General features: G+C 29.6%; 1 protein-coding gene across 1 annotated transcript; it reads left to right on the forward strand.

Moving 5' to 3' along the window:
• The first annotated feature begins 114 nt into the window (after positions 1-114).
• Ktub (king tubby) lies at positions 115-22,076 on the forward strand. Its single transcript, XM_064071791.1, has 5 exons — positions 115-321; positions 378-501; positions 560-649; positions 8,747-9,163; positions 21,223-22,076. The coding sequence occupies exons 1-5, from the start codon at positions 280-282 to the stop codon at positions 21,747-21,749; spliced, it is 1,200 nt and encodes a 399-aa protein (XP_063927861.1). The 5' UTR covers positions 115-279; the 3' UTR covers positions 21,750-22,076.
• Positions 22,077-22,755: the final 679 nt, after the last annotated feature.

Consider the following 22,755-nt stretch of genomic DNA (forward strand, 5'->3'; position numbering starts at 1 on the left):
TTGTTTATTGGGGTCTCAAGGTCGTTTTTGGCGTTTTTTCCGAAAATGGCGGTGTTTTTTTCGAAACGGCGGCGCCGGCCAATCGTGCGGGCCCACCGCGTCACGTGATTGTGACAGTTGTTCGGTTTGTCATGCCAGCCAGTGGTGTTCGTCTGATTGTAAACAAAACGCAAATTGGCCATTTTTTATCGAATAAAATAGAATAGAGATCGATCGGTGTATCTCCAACAGTTACACAACGATTAAATATCAACATTAGCGGCGTTGGCATGAGAAGATATGCTCGAAATGGACGTGAGAAACCAAAAACTGGAACAACAAGTAAGGGCTTTAATTATTCACGGAACGGGAGGAAATCAATCGATTGTTATTTTTAGAGGCAAATTATGGAACAGAAAATGAAGCAGAAACGGATGACGTCCGGCATGATCCAGGCCTCGGACGTTAGGAAGAATTCGGCGACTTTGCGGACGAATAGTGGCAACAGGAGGGAACTGCATGGTACAGACGGCACGGGAGAGGGTTTAGGACACTGTGGGTATACGTAAATCGGTTTTAGGTTATGACGGGCCCTTGCAGTACACGATGGCGAGAGACAACAACCCTGACCAAGTTATATCAATACTATCTAGTCCCGACAGTGTTGATGGTGAGCTAAAGTAGATTCCCACGTTGTAGACTTGTGTCCCTGCTTTTATTTTTTTTTGTGGTTTCAGTTTATTTTTGCAAGCGATTTTTACTAATTTTTTAGTAAAATTATCATTTGTTTTGTAGTTTGAAAAAGTTAGGTAGTTGATTAGTTTGACTGTTCACCGCATGGCGCTACGATCGCGGAAAATTAGGACACTGGGAGGAGGGGAGCGGTGAATGTCGGAAATTCATTTTCATTTATAAGTTTGGTAATCTTTATGACAGGAAATGTTGGTGTTGTCATAATTGTACCTTGATCTATTTAATTGCTTTAGCACCACATTTGGAATTCAAAAGTTACATCTTTGTTCCTTGATTTTTTGACACGAGTGGGTTTCGCATTATAATATTAATAATAAATAGATATATATATATATATATATATATATATCGAGATTATTCGTGATGAGATTTAATTTTCATTTTCCCTTTGTTTTGCTATTTTTTTGTGACTTTGTTGTCTTTTAAAGCATTTTGTCCGGTTTTTTGACTTTTTTTTGTTTAACGTTTTGTCGTTTTATTTCCGCCTTTTTGATTCCTTTTTTCCAGTGACTTTTTTTCCAAGTTTTTGTGGCCTTTTTTGTCATTTTTTTTATTTCATTCCTTTCAGTCACTGTCGTTTTTTCCACCCTTTCTCGTCTCTTTTTCGCCTTTTTTGCTTTATTTTGTTACCTAAATCTCTCGAAGATCGTATGGAAAATGTTGGTCTTGTGAACAAAATTACTGAGTTTTCTCAATTTAGTTGTGGTTTTTGTTTGAATCTTCCTATAGACGTTTCAGTTAGTTTCATGACCGATCCGGTGTAAGGTTGCTTGATTTTGGCGATATTTATTGGATAAACAATAAAGATAAATTTTACAGAAAAGTGTATTTACTTGATTTTTGTTCCCTTCTTTTGGTAACTTTTTTCTCAATATCTTGTCGTTTTTTAATTGGTTTTTGTTTATTGTTTTGTTGTTTTTTCGTTTTTTACTTACCGAGCGTAAGCTAAGGAAGTATAGTAATCGAGTTCATCGGACGAATTGCCAGTTTTATGTTTTCTCGACGTTTTATGACCCCTACAGAACGAAAGTAGTCGCCCGTTTCCGTCCGTCCGTCTGCCTGTCTGCCTGTCTGTCTGTCTATCTGTCTGTATCCATTTTTATCAGACACGTAATCTCCAAAACTGCTGGACCGATTGTTGTAAAATTTTGTACGTATGTTAAAAATATCATGTAGATGGTTAAATACTAGCCAGAATTTGGCTAATTATCCATTTTTTTTTAAATATATATAGAGTTTTCTTTCAACAACAGGAAAGTTAAACATGTTTTCAGTTGCTTGTTGGGAAAAGAAGACTTCTTATATTAAGAAAAAATGGACACAATATTAGCCCCGCCCACCCACCCCTTCTCAATTGTGATGAATATTTTATTCATCGTGAGCTGAAGGGCGGAATTTAGCTGCAAAATCCTCTTTTCTCTACAAGAAATTTTCATATGAAATATGTTTTTAAAAGGGTAGAATTTTTTAGACACATATTGATATTACAATTAAACTCCGCCTTTAAAAATTCATCACAATTGAAATCCGGGTGGGTGGGTGGGGCTTACTTTTTTTTTTTTTTGTTTTTTTAATATATAGAATTTTCTTTCTACAACAGGATAGTTAAACATGTTTTCAGTTTCTTGTTGGGAAAGGAAGACTTCATATATTAAGAAAAAATAGACAAAATTTAAGCCCCGCCCACCCACCCCTCGTCAATTGTGATGAATGTTTTATTCATCATGAGTGGAAGGGCGAAGTTTAGTTGCAAAGTTGTCATTTTTGTACAAGGAATTTTCACATGAAATATGTTTTTAAAAGAGTAGAATTTTTTAGAGAAATTTGATGTTACATTTAAACTCCGCCTTTTGGTTTAACAACGAATGAAAAACTCATCACAATTGAGATCGGGGCGGGTGGGTGGGGCTCAATCTTTTTTTTTTTTCTCTATGAACAACTGAAAATGTAAAAATCGAAAATTAAAAATTAAAAACTGGTGAAACTTCAAATCGAAAAACTTCAAAATCTAAAAATTTAATGAGTTACACATAGGAAAATTGAAGAAAGTAAAAAAAAAACTTGAAAAATTGCAAACAGAAAAATTGAAAAAATTGAAATTGAAAAAACAAAAATTATAAAATCGGAATACTTAAAAATTGTAAAAATAAAGAAAATAAAAAACTGAAACGAAAAATTGCATGTGGAAAAATTAAAAATTGAAAACTTGAGAAACTGAAGTTGAAGAATTGCAAAATCTAGAAATTGAATTGAAAACTAGAGAAAATGCAAATCGAAAAAGTGAAGGAACAAAAAAAAATTTAAAAATTGAAGAAAAAATTCAAGTCAAATAAGTTGCGGGGGCGTTACGACACTGGTTTTTACTTTATAGAGTTTTCTTTCAACAACAGGAAAATTAAACATGTTTTCAGTTTCTTGTTGGGAAAAGAAGACTTCGTATATTAAGAAAAAATGGACAAAACATAAGCCCCGCCCACCCACCCCTTCTCAATTGTGATGAATTCTTTATTCATTGTGAGCTGAAGGGCGGAGTTTAGTTGTAAATCTTCATTTCTTTACAAGAAATAACCATCTGAAATATGTTTTTAAAAGGGTAGATTTTTTTAGAGAAATATGGATGTTACAATTAAACTCCGCCTTTAAAAATTCATCACAATTGAAATCCGGGCGGGTGGGTGGGGCTTACTTTTTTTTGTGTTTTTTTAATATATAGTTTTCTTTCAATAACAGGATAGTGAAACATGTTTTCAGTTTCTTCATGGGAAAAGAAGACTTCATATATTAAGAAAAAAATGGACAAAATATAAGCCCCGCCCACCCACCCCTACTCAATTGTGATGAATGTTTTATTCATCGTGAGCTGAAGGGCGGAAATTAGCTGCAAAATCCTCTTTTCTCTACAAGAAATTTTCATATGAAATATGTTTTTAAAAGGCTAGAATTTTTTACAGAAATATTGATGTTACAATTAAACTCCGCCTTTAAAAATTCATCACAATTGAAATCCGGGCGGGTGGGTGGGGCTTACTTTTTTTTTGTTTTTTTTTAATATATATAGTTTTTTTTAACAACAGGATAGTTAAACATGTTTTCAGTTTCTTGTTGGGAAAAGAAGACTTCTTATATTAAGAAAAAATGGACAAAACATAAGCCCCGCCCACCCACCCCTTCTCAATTGTGATGAATGTTTTATTCATCATGAGTTGACGGGCGGAATTTAGTTTGCAAAATCCTCATTTCTCTACAAGAAATTTTCATATGAAATATGTTTTTAAAGGGGTAGAATTTTTTAGAGAAATATTGATGTTACATTTAAACTCCGCCCTTCGGTTTAACAACGAATGAAAAACTCATCACAATTGAGATCGGGCGGGTGGGTGGGGCTTAATCTTTGTTTTCTTTTTCTATGAAAAACTGAAAAATCTAAAAATTGAAAATTAAAAATTAAAAACTCGTGAAACTTCAAATCGAAAAACTGCAAAATTTAAAAATTTAATGAGTTACACATAGGAAAATTGAAGAAAGTAAAAAGAAAACTTGAAAAATTGCAAACAGAAAAACTGAAAAAGTTGAACGGAACATTGAAAAATTGTGAAAATAAAGAAAATAAAAAACCGAAACGAAAAATTGCACATGGAAAAATTAAAAATTGAAAACTTGAGAAACTCAAATTGAAAAATTGCAAAATCTAAAAATTCAATTGAAAAATTGAAAAATATTAACTTAAAAACTAGAAAAAATGCACATCGAAAAAATGAAGGAACAAAAAAAAATAAAAGTATTATTTTATCACGTTTGCTTCACTTTTTGATTTTTTTTAGTGGCTTTTTTCTTACTTCTTTGGCCCGTTTTTTATTTTCTTTTGTTAATATTTAGTCATATTTTTAAAGCATTTTTTCGTCCTTTTCGCCTTATTTTGTCTGTTTTTTTTTTAATGTTTTGTCCTTTTTTATTTTGGTTCTTCAGGACTTTTGTCGTTTTTTTCCCCTTTTTCATCTTTTTTCGCCATTTCCGCTTTATTTTCTTGCTCCACTTTTTGATTTTTTAAGTGGCTTTTTTTCTTATTTCTTTGACCCCTTTTTGTTTTTCATTTTCTTTTGTTAATTTTTGTGATATTTTTAAAGCCTTTTTTCCTCCTTTTCGTTTTATTTTGTTTAATGTTTTTTCGTTTTTTATTTCAGTTCTTCAGCATTTTTTGTCGTTTTTTCCCCTCTTTTCGTCTTTTTTTCTCCTTTTTCGCTTTATTTGGTCACCTAAAACTCACGAGAATCTGTCTTGTGAACAAAATCACTGAGTTTTCCCAATTTAGTTGTGGTTAGTTTGAATCTTCATATAGAGGTTTCAATTAGTTTCACGACCGGTCCGGTGCAAGGTTACTTGATCTTCAAGATAATTTTTGTATAAACAGTGAGCTTAAATTTTACAGAAAAATGCATTTAGTACATTTGTGGTTGATTAGTGTATTCATATTTTTTAACGTATTTTTTCGCTTTTTTATTCCTTTTTTATTTTTTTTCTCAATATATTGTCGGAAAGTTAAACATGTTTTCAGTTTCTTGTTGGGAAAAGAAGACTTCGTTGATTAAGAAAAAATGGACAAAATATTAGCCCCGCCCACTCACCCCTTCTCAATTGTTATGAATGTTTTATTCATCATGAGCTGAAGGGCGAAATTTAGTTTGCAACATCCTCATTTCTCTACAAGAAATTGCCATATGAAATGTTTTTAAAAAGGTAGAAGTTTTTAGAGAAATATTGATGTAGAAACATATTTCATATAGCAATTTCTTGTAGAGAAATGAGGATTTTGCAGTTAAACTCCGCCCTTCGGTCTGATTGGGAATGAAAAACTCATCACAATTGAGATCCGGGCGGGTGGGCGGGGCTTACTTTTTTTTTTGTTTTTTTTAATATACATATGGAGTTTTCTTTCAACAACAGGAAAATTAAACATGTTTTCAGTTTTTGGTCGGGGAAAGAAAACTTCGTATATTAAGAAAAAATGGACACAATATTAGCCCCGCCCACCCACCCCTTCTCAATTGTGATGAATGTTTTATTCATCATGAGTTGACGGGCGGAATTTAGTTTGCAAAATCCTCATTTCTCTATAAGAAATTATCATATGAAATATATTTTTAAAAGGGTAGAATTTTTTAGAGAAATATTGATATTACATTTAAACTCCGCCCTTTGGTTTAACAACGAATGAAATAGTCATCACAATTGAGATCGGGGCGGGTGGGTGGGGCTTAATCGTTTGTTTTCTTTTTCTATGAAAAACTGAAAAATCTAAAAATTGAAAATTAAAAATTAAAAACTCTTGAAACTTCAAATCGAAAAACTGCAAAATCAAAAAATTTAATGAGTTACACATACGAAAATTGAAGAAAGTAAAAAAAAACTTGAAAAATTGCAAACAGAAAAATTGAAAAATTGAAATTGAAAAAATATATATATAAAATCGGAATGCTTAAAAATTGTAAAAATAAAGAAAATAAAAAACTTTAACGAAAAATTGCATGTGGAAAAATTAAAAATTGAAAACTTGAGCAACTGAAGTTGAAGAATTACAAAACTAGAGAAAATGCAAATCGAAAAAAATGAAAGAACAAAAAAAAAATAAAAAATTGAAAAAATTCAATTCAAATAAGCTGCGGGAGCGTTACGACACTGGTTTTTACTTTATAGAGTTTTCTTTCAACAACAGGAAAATTAAACATGTTTTCAGTTTCTTGTTGGGAAAAGAAGACTCCATATATTAAGAAAAAAAATATTAGGCCCGCCCACCCACCCCTTCTCAATTGTAATGAATGTTTTATTCATCATGAGTTGACTGGCGGAATTTAGTTTGCAAAATCCTCGTTTCTCTACAAGAAATTATCATATGAAATATATTTTTAAAAAGGTAGAATTTTTTAGAGAAATATTGATGTTACATTTAAACTCCGCCCCTCGGTTTAACAACGAATGAAAAACAATTGAAAAAATTGAAATGGAAAAAACAAAAAATTATAAAATCGGAATGCTTAAAAATTGTAAAAATAAAGAAAATAAAAAACTGAAACGAAAAATTGCAAAATCTAGAAATTGAATTGAAAACTAGAGAAAATGCAAATCGAAAAAATGAAGGAACAAAAAAAAAGTAAAAATTGAAGAAAAAAATCAAGTCAAATAAGCTGCGGGAGCGTTACGACACTGGTTTTTACTTTATAGAGTTTTCTTTCAACAATAGGAAACTTAAACATGTTTTCAGTTTCTTGTTGGGAAAAGAAGACTTCGTATATTAAGAAAAAATGGACAAAATATAAGCCCCGCCCACCCACCCCTTCTCGATTGTGATGAATGTTTTATTCATCGTGAGTTGACGGGCGTAATTTAGTTTGCAAAATCCTCATTTCTCTACAAGAATATGAAATATATTTTTAAAATCGTAGATTTTTTTAGAGAAATATTGATATTACATTTAAACTCCGCCCTTCGGTCTAACAACGAATTAAAAACTCATCACAATTGAGATCGGGCGGGTGGGTGGAGCTTAATCTTTGTTTTTTTTTTTTCAATGAAAACTCGTGAAAATTCAAATCGAAAAACTGCAAAATCTAAAAATTTAATGTTACAAACAAAAGCTGAAAAAATTGAACGGAACATTGAAAAATTGTAAAAATGAAGAAAATAAAAAACTGAAACGAAAAATTGCACATGGAAAAATTAAAAATTGAAAAATTTTGACTTGAAAACTTGAAAAATTGCAGATCGAAAAAATGAAGCAACAAAAAAAATAAAAATATTATTTTATCACGTTTGCTTCACTTTTTGATTTTTTAGTGGGTTTTTTTCTTATTTCTTTGGTCCTTTTTTTTTCTTTTCTTGTGTTAATTTTTTGTGTTATTTTTAAAGCATTTTTTCGTCCCTTTCGCTTTATTTTGTCTGTTTTTTTTTTGTTTAATGTTTTCTCGTTTTTTATTTCAGTTCTTCAGCATTTTTTGTCGTTCAATTAGTTTCACGACCGGTCCGGTGCAAGGTTGCTTGATCTTCAAAATAATTTTTATATAAACAGTGTTCTTAAATTTTACAGAAAAGTGTATTTAGTATATTTGTGGATGATCAGTGTATTCATATTTTTTAACGCGATTTTCGCCTTCTTTTAGCCGTTTTTTTTGTTGTTGTTTTTTTTTGTATTATTTTGTCACACTTTTTTTATTTTTCTGATTCCCCTTTTCAAGTAATTTTTTCTCATTTTTTGGTCGCGTTTTTTCTTTTCTTTTGTCAGTTTTTGTGATTTTTTGTTGTCTTTTTTACTCTATTTTTTTGTCGTATTTTTTTTAGCCCCTTTTTTGTCTTTTTTTGTTTATTATTTTGTATTTTTACGTTTTTTTTTTATTTTTTTTTGTGATGTTCCCCTCCTTTTTAGTTTTTTTTCGCTTTGTGGTCGTTTTTAATTCCACTCCTTTAGCCGCACTTTTTGCCTTCTGTTTTACGCCTTTTTACAAAATTTTATCTATTATTTTTTAAATTCTTGAAACATCTCCAAACATATATTTTGAAATTCAGTTGAAGTGTTCTTTGCTTCCCGATCACCCTTTGGTATAAATAAACTGTTTATTATTATTATTAAGACCCACCACTGACCCGGAAATGACCGGCATTCAGGCAAGACTTATTATTGTTACAAATGGCTGAATTTTCTATAATATTATTTAATACCGAGTGACTATTATTGTTTCTGATATTTTTTGTTGGGTTGGCAACATATTTAAAACTTTGTGATGGCATTTCAGTGGCTTTCCTCATTGGTCACGTCAAAGTTGGCAGCTGCGAACTGACATTGCTGCCAATAATTCAGAATTGCCAACCCAAAAATTTCCTTAATAATCCCCCGGTAAAACCACCGCAAGTGGCGCCACCACATAAAATCCATTGCATTTTTGACGATACCACGTACCGGGTAAACAGTGCCACCACGTCCACGCAATCCGTTAAAGACTAAATTTGCACGTAACGTAAATTTCAGACACCGTGGTCGAAGACTTGACCAACGCCTCCAGCGACCTCATGGACGTGGAGGACGACGAGTCCTCGCCGGTGGCTTCGACCCCCAACAACGGCAACATGCCGATTAATCCCATAATCGAGCAGCCGACGTTTATTAACACTAGCACTGGCGAAATCGAGGGCGACATCGAAGGCAACGCCGAGAAGTTCGTCCTGCAGCCGGCCCCCCAGAAAGTCTTGTACAAATGTAGGATAACCCGCGATAGGAAAGGCATGGACCGAGGCTTATACCCCACGTATTTTTTACACTTAGAGAGGGATTGCGGCAAGAAGGTGTTTTTATTGGCGGGGCGCAAGCGCAAGAAGAGCGCCACGAGTAACTATTTGATTTCCACAGATCCCACGGACCTGTCACGCAGTGCCGAGTCGTACGTAGGTGAGTGAGAAATCCATAAGTCGGGCTATTTAAGGGGACCCGCTAGACGAGGTATAACATTTTTTTGGTTTTTTGTATGAAAAAATGATATTAATATAGATGTATCATACATCAAACTGCAGCTTTTTTCATATTCTAGAGCGCAGAGACCAGTTCAATCAATTAAAAAAATATGGCTGAGAAATATCGTAAAAAAAGCACGATTGTATGTTTTCTTTTCAAGTTTTTTGCGTCATAACCATCATAGAATCGCTTGAAAATTCGCACATGGATAAAACATCACTTTTTACAGGGCGCAGAGTCTTTAAATGTTTGTTAGTGGTACAATTTGTTTAAATAATAATGTGTTTATTAAAATCAAAATATAGCACAAATTAATGCAAAATACGTCGAATAATTTTAACAGGAATATCAGAGGAGAATTAATGATCTATTGGTTAGCAGAGTTTTTAACAAAAACTAACAATTATTGAAAAAAGTGGGTATCAATTCGACAGATTTTGAGCCGTTAGTTCAGTACTTTGCCTATAGGAGCGCCGCTAAAATTTACGGAAGCGACTTTCCAGGTAAAACGCTTATCACCTGCTCTACCATAAGCTGATTGTTAGCGTTCTCGACTGATTTTTCTAATTTATGGCAAGGAACTCAGTTTTATAACAAGCCGCCAGGACCGGCCGTAGTAATCTATTGTTAAGGAAATTAACTTTTACGCAATGAGGTACTATCATAAAACCGATTTAAAACTGGGGAACTATAATATTTTTACTCCACTCAGGACTCTGAATTCAATACACATGATTACTAAAAATTCATTGTAACATTATTGTTAATATATATTTTGCTTTGTTAATTAATAAAACTAATAAACATATTTATAATAATAATAAAAAATATATAAAATACAGCTTTTGTTTAACACGTGTAAGTAGCTAAGTGTATCTACTACTTATCCCAGAAAGGAGGTGTTTTAGAAAAACCTTACGCCCAGTAACTTCTCCCTTCATTGTTTACTCGAAAAAAGTGCTCGTATATGTTTTCATTTGCCGAGAGATCATTTTCAAAATATATTTATAATAAAAATATGCAAGTCTTGGTGATGAAAAATGTACTCCTAATAAATTATTAAAGTACATAAAAAAATAGAAACAAATTTTATTTATCTTAAAAAAATCTCTCGCTCTTTCTTCTTGAAAATCAATTATTTCGGGCAATAATGCGCCAAAGTAAAATCTGACAAGTTTATCTGCCATCTTTTTACATATTTCTTCGTTTTTTTCTATATTAATTCCATTGGGTGTCCACACAACAAAATAAACTTGTGAAATACCCGTAGCAAGCATTTGTCCCTGGACTTGAAAGTAGTAATCATGATTTTTTTTTTACTTTCAATTCTCTGTCTGTCAATGTACAAAATTTGATAATTTTTTTTCTAACCGCTTCTTCGGGAGACAAATCAAAACATAATAGACATGCAGTCGTCACGTTTCCGATAGCGAGGGAAGTACTGTCTCAACTCTCTAAACCGATTTTTTTGATTTTCCCATTTCTTTTTTCAATGTTTCAGTTTGGGATTTTTTCACTGTTTCAATTCTTTAATTTTCCTTCCAATTTTAGGTTTTTCAATATTTCAACTTTGGAATTTTGCAATATTTCGTTTCTTCAATTTTTCAGTTTTTAAAGTTTTAGGTTTTTAGATTTCTCACTATCTCGATTTTTCGATTTTTCAGTTCCATGATTTTTCAATTTGTCGAATTTTTAAATTTTAGGTTTTTTGTTCTCGATCATTCAATTTTCTGAGTTTTCAGGCTTAGATTTTTTTTGTTGTTCAATTCTTGGATTTTTAAAATTTTTGTTTTTTAAATTTTTCTATTTATCAACTTACTGGGACTTCAATGTTTTGATTTTTTGATTGTTCAATTTCTCGATTTTTTGAATTTTTAGTTTTTGGTACGATTTTTTTTTTCAAAAATTTTCAGTTTTTCAATTTATTAACTTTACGATACTTCAGTTTTGCTCGATTTCGATTTCTCAATTTTTCGATATGTTACTGTTGGGATTTTTCAATTTCTCGATTCTTCGATTTCTCGATTCTTCATATTTTCGGTTTCTCGAATTTCTTCAGTTTTACGATTTTAAATTTTTTTTATTTTTCAGTTTTCAATTTTTGACGTTTCTAAATTTTTCGATTAACTTATTTTTTTATTTTCCCATTTCTCTATTTCTCAATTTTTCAATTCTTTCTTCAATTGTGAATTTTCAATTTTTCGATTTCTGAATTTTTCAATGTTTCAGTTTTGGATTTTTTCACTTTTCCGATTCTTCAATTTTCTTTCCATTTTTCAGTTTTTCAAGATTTCAGTTTTGAATTTTTCCACTTTTTCGATTTTTCAATTTTCCTTTCATTTTTCAGTGTTTCTTTCAGTATTTCAGTTCTGGGATTTTGCAATGTTTCGGTTCTTCAATTTTTCCATTTTTTGATGTTTCGATTTCTCGGTTTTTCAATTTTTTGATACGTATTTTACTTTTTCGATTTTTAATTTCTACATTTTCCGTTAATTTTTTTGTTTTCCTTGATGTTTTGATTTGTCGATTATTCAATTTTTCAAGTTCTCGGTTTAGATTTTTTGATTTTCCAATTCTTCGATTTTTAAATTGTTTAATTTTTAGATTGTTCAATTTCTCGATTTTTAGATTTTTCAATGTTTCAGTTTGGGATTTTTTCACTGTTTCGATTCTTTCATTTTCCATCCAATTTTAGGTTTTTCAATATTTCAACTTTGGAATTTTGCAATATTTCGTTTCTTCAATTTTTCAAATTTTTGATATTGTGTTTTCTCGGTTTTTAAATTTTTCGATATTTTAATTTTTCAATTTGTCGAATTTTTAAATTTTAGATTTTTCTTTTCTTTTATTTCTCAATTTTTGGATTTTTTAAATTTTACATTTTTCGATTTTACTATTTTTTGATGCTTGGATTTCTCAATTTTTCAAGTTTTCAATACTCAATTTTTCAGGATTTAAATATTGAGAACTTTTCAATTTCTGGATTTTCAATTTTCAGATATTTTAATTTTTTGATTTTTTAATGTTTCGATTTTTGGGTGTTTTGATTTTTCGATTTTTAAAGTTTTTGGTTTTTAGATTTCTCACTATCTCGACTTTTCGATTTTTCAGTTCCATGATTTTTCGATTTGTCGAATTTTTAAATTTTAGATTTTTTGTTTTCTTTGATGTTTTGAGTTCTCGATCATTCGATTTTCTGAGTTTTCGGGCTTGGATTTTTTTTGTTGTTCAATTCTTGGATTTTTAAAATTTTTGTTTTTTAAATTTTCCTATTCATCAACTTACTACTGGGTTTTAAATGTTTTGATTTTTTTATTGTTGAATTTCTCGATTTTTTGAATTTTTAGTTTTTGATACGATTTTTTTTTCAAAAATTCTCAGTTTTTCAATTTATTAACTTTACGATACTTCAGTTTTGCTCGATTTCGATTTCTCAATTTCGATTGGGATTTTTTAATTTATCGGTTCTTCGATTTCTCGATTCTTCATTTTTAGATTTCTCAATTTTCCGATGTTTCAGTTTTACAATTTTTGAATTTTTTTATTTTTCAGTTTTCAATTTTTGACGTTTCTAAATTTTTCGATTAACTGATTTTTTTATTTTCTCATTTCTCTATTTCTCGATTTTTCAATGTTTCAGTTTTGGATTTTTTCACTTTTCCGATTCTTCAATTTTCTTTCCATTTTTCAGTTTTTCAAGATTTCAGTTTTGAATTTTTTCACTTTTTCAATTTTTCGATTTTCCTTCCATTTTTCAGTTTTTCAGTATTTCAGTTATGGGATTTTGCAATGTTTCGGTTTTTCAATTTTTCGATAGGTATTTTAATTTTTCAATTTTTAAGTTCTCGGCTTAGATTTTTTGGTTTTCCAATTCTTCGATTTTTAAATTGTTTAATTTTTAGATTGTTCAATTTCTCGATTTTTAGATTTTTCAAATTTTCGGTTTACCGATTTTTTTTCATTTAAAATGTTTCAATTTTTCAGTGATTAACTTTTCGATTTTTCAATTTTGTTCTAATTTGGTTTCTTAATTTTTTTGATTTTTTGACTCCTCTACTCTCGATATTTCAGTTTTTGAACATTCCGATGGTTCGATTTTTCGACTTTTTGGCTTGAAAAATTGAACACTCGAAAACGAGTGTTCAATTTTTTGATTTTTGAATTTTAGATGTTTGTTTTTTCGATTTTTTTGGTGTTTTGATTTCCCAATTCTTCAATGTTTCGATTTTTTAATTTTTCAATTTTTCGAATTTTTAAATTTTTGATTTTTCTTTTCTTTTATTTCTCAATTTTTGGATTTTTTAAATTTTACATTTTTCGATTTTACTATTTTTTGATGCTTGGATTTCTCAATTTTTCAAGTTTTCAATACTCAATTTTTCAGGATTTGAATATTGAGAACTTTTCGATTTCTGGATTTTCAATTTTCAGATATTTTAATTTTTTGATTTTTTAATGTTTCGATTTTTGGGTGTTTTGATTTTTCAGTTTTTAAAGTTTTAGGTTTTTAGATTTCTCACTTCTCGATTTTTCGATTTTTCAGTTCCATGATTTTTCGATTTGTCGAATTTTTAAATTTTAGATTTTTTGTTTTCTTTGATGTTTTGAGTTCTCGATCATTCGATTTTCTGAGTTTTCAGGCTTGGATTTTTTTTGTTGTTCAATTCTTGGATTTTTAAAATTTTTGTTTTTTAAATTTTCCTATTTATCAACTTACTGGGATTTCAATGTTTTGATTTTTTGATTGTTCAATTTATCGATTTTTTGAATTTTTAGTTTTTGATACGATTTTTTTTTCAAAAATTCTCAGTTTTTCAATTTATTAACTTTACGATACTTCAGTTTTGCTCGATTTCGATTTCTCAATTTTTCGATATATTACTGTTGGGATTTTTCAATTTATCGATTCTTCATATTTTCGGTTTCTCGAATTTCTTCATTTTTCGATTTCTCAATTTTCCGATGTTTTAGTTTTACGATTTTTAAATTTTTTTATTTTTCAGTTTTCAATTTTTGACGTTTCTAAATTTTTCGATTTCTCAATTTTTCGAATAACTGATTTTTTTATTTTCCCATTTATCTATTTCTCGATTTTTCAATTCTTTCTTCAATTGTGGTTTTTCAATTTTTCGGTTTCTGAATTTTTCAATGTTTCAGTTTTGGATTTTTTCACGTTTCCGATTCTTCAATTTTCTTTCCATTTTTCAGTTTTTCAAGATTTCAGTTTTGAATTTTTTCACTTTTTCGATTTTTCAATTTTCCTTCCATTTTTCAGTGTTTCAGTATTTCAGTTCTGCGATTTTGCAATGTTTCGGTTCTTCAATTTTTCCATTTTTTGATGTTTCGATTTCTCGGTTTTTCAATTTTTCGATAGGTATTTTAATTTTTCAATTTTTAAGTTCTAGATTTTCCGTTAATTTTTTTGTTTTCCTTGATGTTTTGATTTGTCGATTATTCAATTTTTCAAGTTCTCGGTTTAGATTTTTTGGTTTTCCAATTCTTCGATTTTTAAATTGTTTAATTTTTAGATTGTTCAATTTCTCGATTTTTAAATTTTTCAATGTTTCAGTTTGGGATTTTTTCACTGTTTCGATTCTTTAATTTTCCTTCCAATTTTGGGTTTTTCAATATTTCAACTTTGGAATTTTGCAATATTTTGTTTCTTCAATTTTTCAAATTTTTGATATTGTGTTTTCTCGGTTTTTAAATTTTTCGATATTTTAATTTTTCAGTTTTTAAAGTTTTAGGTTTTTACATTTCTCACTATTTCGATTTTTCGATTTTTCAGTTCCATGATTTTTCAATTTGTCGAATTTTTAAATTTTCGATTTTTTGTTTTCTTTAATGTTGTTGAGTTCTCGATCGTTCGATTTTCTGAGTTTTCAGGCTTGGATTTTTTTGTTGTTCAATTCTTGGATTTTTAAAATTTTTATTTTTTAAATTTTCCTATTCATCAACTTACTACTGGGTTTTAAATGTTTTGATTTTTTTATTGTTGAATTTCTCGATTTTTTGAATTTTTAGTTTTTGATACGATTTTTTTTTTCAAAAATTCTCAGTTTTTCAATTTATTAACTTTACGATACTTCAGTTTTGCTCGATTTCGATTTCTCAATTTCGATTGGGATTTTTTAATTTATCGATTCTTCGATTTCTCGATTCTTCATTTTTCGATTTCTCAATTTTCCGATGTTTCAGTTTTACAATTTTTGAATTTTTTTATTTTTCAGTTTTCAATTTTTGACGTTTCTAAATTTTTCGATTAACTGATTTTTTTATTTTCTCATTTCTCTATTTCTCGGTTTTTCAATTCTTTCTTCAATTGTGATTTTTCAATTTTTCGATTTCTGAATTTTTCAATGTCTCAGTTTTGGATTTTTTCACTTTTCCGATTCTTCAATTTTCTTTCCATTTTTCGGTTTTTCAAGATTTCAGTTTTGAATTTTTTCACTTTTTCAATTTTTCGATTTTCCTTCCATTTTTCAGTTTTTCAGTATTTCAGTTCTGGGATTTTGGAATGTTTCGGTTCTTCAATTTTTCCATTTTTTGATGTTTCGATTTCTCGGTTTTTCAATTTTTCGATAGGTATTTTAATTTTTCATTTTTTAAGTTCTAGATTTTCCGTTAATTTTCTTGTTTTCCGTGATGTTTTGATTTGTCGATTATTCAATTTTTCAAGTTCTCGGTTTAAATTTTTTGGTTTTCCAATTCTTCGATTTTTAAATTGTTTAATTTTTAGATTGTTCAATTTCTCGATTTTTAGATTTTTCAATGTTTCAGTTTGGGATTTTTTCACTGTTTCGATTCTTTAATTTTCCTTCCAATTTTAGGTTTTTCAATATTTCAACTTTAGAATTTTGCAATATTTCGTTTCTTCAATTTTTCAAATTTTTTTATGTTGTGTTTTCCCGGTTTTTAAATTTTTCGATATTTTAATTTTTCAGATTTTAAAGTTTTAGGTTTTTAGATTTCTCACGATCTCGATTTTTCGATTTTCCAGCTTCATGATTTTTCAATTTGTCGAATTTTTAAATTTTAGATTTTTTGTTTTCTTTGATGTTTTGAGTTCTCGATCATTCGATTTTCTGAGTTTTCAGGCTTGGATTTTTTTTGTTGTTCAATTCTTGGATTTTTAAAATTTTTGATTGTTCAATTTCTCGATTTTTTGAATTTTTAGGTTTTGATACGATTTTTTTTTTCAAAAATTTTCAGTTTTTCAATTTATTAACTTTACGATACTTCAGTTTTGCTCGATTTCGATTTCTCAATTTTTCGATATATTACTGTTGGGATTTTTCAATTTATCGATTCTTCGATTTCTCGATTCTTCATATTTTCAGTTTCTCGAATTTCTTCATTTTTCGATTTCTCAATTTTCCGATGTTTCAGTTTTACGATTTTTGATTTTTTTTATTTTTCAGTTTTCAATTTTTGACGTTTCTAAATTTTTCGATTAAGTGATTTTTTTATTTTCCCATTTCTCTATTTCTCGATTTTTCAATTCTTTCTCAATTGTGATTTTTCAATTTTTCGATTTCTGAATTTTTCAATGTTTCAGTTTTGGATTTTTTCACATTTCCGATTCTTCAATTTTCTTTCCGTTTTTCAGTTTTTCAAGATTTCAGTTTTGAATTTTTTCACTTTTTCGATTTTTCAATTTTCCTTCCATTTTTCAGTTTTTCAGTATTTCAGTTCTGGGATTTTGCAATGTTTCGGTTCTTCAATTTTTCGATAGGTATTTTAATTTTTCAATTTTTAAGTTCTAGATTTTCCGTTAATTTTTGTTTTCCTTGATGTTTTGATTTGTCGATTATTCAATTTTTCAAGCTCTCGGTTTAGATTTTTTGGTTTTCCAATTCTTCGATTTTTAAATTGTTTAATTTTTAGATTGTTCAATTTCTCGATTTTTAGATTTTTCAATTTTTCGCTTTACCGATTTTTTTTTTTTCATTTAAAATGTTTCAATTTTTCAATTATTAACTTTTCGATTTTTCAATTTTGGTCCAATTTGATTTCTTAATTTTTTGTGTTTTTGACTCCTCCACTGTTGATGTTTTGATTTCTCGATGTTTCAGTTTTTGAACATTCCGATGTTTCGATTTTTCGACTTTTTGGCTTTTCGAGTGTTCAATTTTTTGATTTTTGAATTTTAGATTTTTGTTTTTTCGATTTTTTTAGTGTTTCGATTTCCCAATTCTTCAATTTTTCGATATTTTAATTTTTCAATTTGTCGAATTTTTAAATTTTAGATTTTTCTTTTCTTTTATTTCTCAATTTTTGGATTTTTTAAATTTTACATTTTTCGATTTTACTATTTTTTGATGTTTGGATTTCTCAATTTTTCAAGTTTTCAATACTCAATTTTTCAGGATTTAAATATTGAGAACGTTTCAATTTCTGAATTTTCAATTTTCAGATATTTTAATTTTTTGATTTTTTAATGTTTCGATTTTTGGGTGTTTTGATTTTTCAGTTTTTAAAGTTTTAGGTTTTTAGATTTCTCACTTCTCGATTTTTTGATTTTTCAGTTCCATAATTTTTCAATTTGTCGAATTTTTAAATTTTAGATTTTTTGTTTTCTTTGATGTTTTGAGTTTTCGATCATTCGATTTTCTGAGTTTTCAGGCTTGGATTTTTTTTGTTGTTCAATTCTTGGATTTTAAAAATTTTTGTTTTTTAAATTTTCCTATTTATCAACTTACTGGGATTTCAATGTTTTGATTTTTTTATTGTTCAATTTCTCGATTTTTTGAATTTTTAGTTTTTGATACGATTTTTTTTTCAAAAATTCTCAGTTTTTCAATTTATTAACTTTACGATACTTCAGTTTTGCTCGATTTCGATTTCTCAATTTCGATTGGGATTTTTCAATTTATCGATTCTTCGATTTCTCGATTCTTCATATTTTCGGTTTCTCGAATTTCTTCATTTTTCGATTTCTCAATTTTCCGATGTCTCAGTTTTACGATTTTTGAATTTTTTTATTTTTCAGTTTTCAATTTTTGACGTTTCTAAATTTTTCGATTAACTGATTTTTTTATTTTTCAATTTTTCGATTTCTGAATTTTTCAATGTTTCAGTTTTGGATTTTTTCACTTTTCCGATTCTTCAATTTTCTTTCCATTTTTCAGTTTTTCAAGATTTCCGTTTTAAATTTTTTCACTTTTTCGATTTTTCAATTTTCCTTCCATTTTTCAGTTTTTCAGTATTTCAGTTCTGGGATTTTGCAATGTTTCGGTTCTTCAATTTTTCCATTTTTTGATGTTTCGATTTCTCAGTTTTTCAATTTTTCGATAGGTATTTTAATTTTTCAATTTTTAAGTTCTAGATTTTCCGTTAATTTTCTTGTTTTCCTTGATGTTTTGATTTGTCGATTATTCAATTTTTCAAGTTCTCGGTTTAGATTTTTTGGTTTTCCAATTCTTCGATTTTTAAATTGTTTAATTTTTAGATTGTTCAATTTCTCGATTTTTAGATTTTTCAATTTTTCGGTTTACCGATTTTTTTTTTCATTTAAAATGTTTCAATTTTTCAATTATTAACTTTTCGATTTTTCAATTTTGGTCTAATTTGATTTCTTAATTTTTTGATTTTTTCACTCCTCTACTGTTGATATTTTGATTTCTCGATGTTTCAGTTTTTGAACATTCCGATGTTTCGATTTTTCGACTTTTTGGCTTTTCGAGTGTTCAATTTTTTGATTTTTGAATTTTAGATTTTTGTTTTTTCGATTTTTTTGGTGTTTCGATTTCCCAATTCTTCAATGCTTCGATTTTTTAATTTTTCAATTTTTCGAATTTTTAAATTTTTTATTTTTCTTTTCTTTTATTTCTCAATTTTTGGATTTTTTAAATTTTACATTTTTCGATTTTACTATTTTTTGATGCTTGGATTTCTCAATTTTTCAAGTTTTCAATACTCAATTTTTCAGGATTTAAATATTGAGAACTTTTCAATTTCTGGATTTTCAATTTTCAGATATTTTAATTTTTTCAGTTTTTACAGTTTTAGGTTTTTAGATTTCTCACTATCTCGATTTTTCGATTTTTCAGTTCCATGATTTTTCAATTTGTCGAATTTTTAAATTTTAGACTTTTTGTTTTCTTTGATGTTTTGAGTTCTCGACCATTCGATTTTTTGAGTTTTCAGGCTTGGATTTTTTTTGTTGTTCAATTCTTGGATTTTTAAAATTTTTGTTTTTTAAATTTTCCTATTTATCAACTTATTGGGATTTCAATGTTTTGATTTTTTTATTGTTCAATTTCTCGATTTTTTGAATTTTTAGTTTTTGATACGATTTTTTTTCAAACATTTTCAGTTTTTCAATTTATTAACTTTACGATACTTCAGTTTTGCTCGATTTCGATTTCTCAATTTTTCGATTAACTGATTTTTTTATTTTCCCATTTCTCTGTTTCTCGATTTTTCAATTCTTTCTTCGATTGTGATTTTTCAATTTTTCGATTTCTGAATTTTTCAATGTTTCAGTTTTGGATTTTTTCACTTTTCCGATTCTTCAATTTTCTTTCCATTTTTCAGTTTTTCAAGATTTCAGTTTTGAATTTTTTCACTTTTTCGATTTTTCAATTTTCCTTCCATTTTTCAGTTTTTCGGTATTTCAGTTCTGGGATTTTGCAATATTTCGTTTCTTCAATTTTTCAAATTTTTGATATTGTGTTTTTAAACTTTTAGGTTTTTAGATTTCTCACTATCTCGATTTTTCGATTTTTCAGTTCCGTGATTTTTCAATTTGTCAAATTTTTAAATTTTAGATTTTTTGTTTTCTTTGATGTTTTGAGTTCTCGATCATTCGATTTTCTGAGTTTTCAGACTTGGATTTTTTTTGTTGTTCAATTCTTGGATTTTTAAAATTTTTGTTTTTTAAATTTTCCTATTTATCAACTTACTGGGATTTCAATGTTTTGATTTTTTGATTGTTCAATTTCTCGATTTTTTTCATTTTTAGTTTTTGATACGATTTTTTTTTTCAAAAATTTTCAGTTTGTCAATTTATTAACTATACAATACTTCAGTTTTGCTCGATTTCGATTTCTCAATTTTTCGATAGATTACTGTTGGGAATTTTCAATTTATCGATTCTTCGATTTCTCGATTCTTCATATTTTCGGGTTCACGAATTTCTTCATTTTTCGATTTCTCAATTTTCCGATGTTTCAGTTTTACGATTTTTGAATTTTTTTATTTTTCAGTTTTCAATTTTTGACGTTTCTAAATTTTTCGATTAACTGATTTTTTTATTTTCCCATTTCTCTATTTCTCGATTTTTCAATTCTTTCTTCAATTGTGATTTTTCAATTTTTCGATTTCTGTATTTTTCAATGTTTCAGTTTTGGATTTTTTCAGTTTTCCGATTCTTCAATTTTCTTTCCATTTTTTAGTTTTTCAGTATTTCAGTTCTGGGATTTTGCCTCCTCTAGTGTTGATGTTTTGATTTCTCGATGTTTCAGTTTTTGAACATTCCGATGTTTCGATTTTTCGACTTTTTGGCTTTTCGAGTGTTCAATTTTTTGATTTTTGAATTTTAGATTTTTGTTTTTTCGATTTTTTTGGTGTTTCGATTTCCCAATTCTTCAATGTTTCGATTTTTTAATTTTTCAATTTTTCGAATTTTTAAATTTTTGATTTTTCTTTTCTTTTATTTCTCAATTTTTGGATTTTTTAAATTTTACATTTTTCGATTTTACTATTTTTTGATGCTTGGATTTCTCAATTTTTCAAGTTTTCAATACTCAATTTTTCAGGATTTGAATATTGAGAACTAATGAATTTCTGGATTTTCTATTTTCAGAGAATTTATTTTTTAACTGAGCATTTATTATATAACTTAGCATTTATCATTTTTACCGAGCAAAAATACAGAGCGTTTAAAAATAGAACTGTGTCTAGCGTTCCCCCTTAAGGGCAGGGATCGCGGTACCTGTCACAGCCAAGTTAGATCGATCCGTACGTCACGTGCAGATCCGTCCTGTTCGCAGGCAAGCTCCGCTCGAACCTCCTCGGCACCCAGTTCACGGTCTACGACAACGGGATCTCCCCCCGGAAGGCGAACTTCAAGGACGGCGCGACGCCCCGCCAGGAGCTGGCGGCGGTGACGTACGACACCAACGTGCTCGGCTTCAAGGGCCCCCGCAAGATGACCGTGATCCTGCCGGGTATGACGCTCGAGCAGCAGCGAGTCGCCATCTACCCGCAGGACGAGAGCGAGAGCCTGATCGAGTGCTGGAAGTCGAAGAACATGGACAACCTGATCGAGCTGCACAACAAGACGCCGGTGTGGAACGACGACACGCAGTCGTACGTGCTGAACTTCCACGGGCGCGTGACGCAGGCGTCGGTGAAGAATTTCCAGATCGTGCACGACAGCGACGTGGAGTACGTGGTGATGCAGTTCGGGCGCGTCGCCGAGGACGTCTTCACGATGGACTTTCGGTATCCGATGTGCGCCCTGCAGGCCTTCGCCATCGCGCTGAGCAGCTTCGACAGCAAGCTGGCCTGCGAATAATCGAATTTTCAATGTGCCTCACGAACATATCCGGCTACTGTGCTTAGGTTAAGGTTTTATACACTGGAGGGACGTCCCGTTGTTGAATCTAGTCGGTTTTAAACGAATGTTATTTTTTAAGATTTTATATTCAACTTTTCCTAGATGAGTTTTTTATTAAGTACTTCAAGGTTCGTTTCGGATATACTTTGGTGCGGCCTTATATTTTGCCTTAACTTCGTACTGGTAGATCTGTTTACACTTTGGTTAGGGAGTAGTCGTCAAACGATCACGAAACAATCAAACGTTTTTTAAGTGTTTTCGCAAACGTGTCTTGGAATTGTCAATTCACCGAGTCGTTTATCAAAAGTCACTGGATGTTGTTGTGTTCAAATCGTGCATAGGAGCTCACGAAAAATCAGTATTTATCGATAGTTCAAAAGTTCGGACTGCGTCCGCGTGTATTTAAGAGGCTCAGGTTTTATTTTCTAAACGTTGTTGAATTCTACAAATGTATTTTTGTATGTTATTGCTGCAATGGTTTGCTTGCATTCCTAGGTTTAATTATTTTTTAGTTTCATAGGTTCGAAACGCTCGGTTTTAAAGGCAAGATATTTTCGTATGAGATGTTTTGAACTTGTGGTTCATTTTAGCAGTATTGTACACGGTTTTATGCCTATTGCATCAATAAAGAGTGACACAACAAAAAAGACTTTCATTCCTGACATAAGGTACACATAACTGACGTCATCGTTGGACTGGATATACAGGAAACGTGTTGAGGCATGACGCTGCTACACAAACTTGACACTTATGGTTCCAACAAGAAATTCAGCACTTTTGTATTATAGTACAGTCCAAAATCGGTCCCCGTTTCCATCTCCACAATCGTTTCAATGTTATATTTTTTAGGTTTTCGCTTTTCGTCCATTTTCCTCCTTTTTCGTCCTTTTTCGTCCTTCCGTCCTTTTTCGTCCTTGTTATCCTTTTTCGTCCTTTCCGTCCTTTTCCTCCTTTTCGTTCTTCT

Source organism: Zophobas morio, unplaced genomic scaffold, assembly GCF_036711695.1.
Source record: "Zophobas morio isolate AGI-343-1 ecotype UQ-CSIRO unplaced genomic scaffold, CSIRO_AGI_Zmor_V1 ptg000041l, whole genome shotgun sequence".
In the NCBI taxonomy this organism is placed as follows: domain Eukaryota; kingdom Metazoa; phylum Arthropoda; class Insecta; order Coleoptera; family Tenebrionidae; genus Zophobas; species Zophobas morio.

What these genes read in the sequence shown, in the direction of transcription:
- Ktub (XM_064071791.1), top strand. Translation starts at nt 280, where the DNA reads ATGCTCGAAATGGACGTGAGAAACCAAAAACTGGAACAACAA. An exon ending in TAGTCCCGACAGTGTTGATG is followed by an intron (nt 650 to 8,746) that starts GTGAGCTAAAGT and finishes CGTAAATTTCAG; the next exon opens with ACACCGTGGTCGAAGACTTG. An exon ending in CAGTGCCGAGTCGTACGTAG is followed by an intron (nt 9,164 to 21,222) that starts GTGAGTGAGAAA and finishes TCCTGTTCGCAG; the next exon opens with GCAAGCTCCGCTCGAACCTC.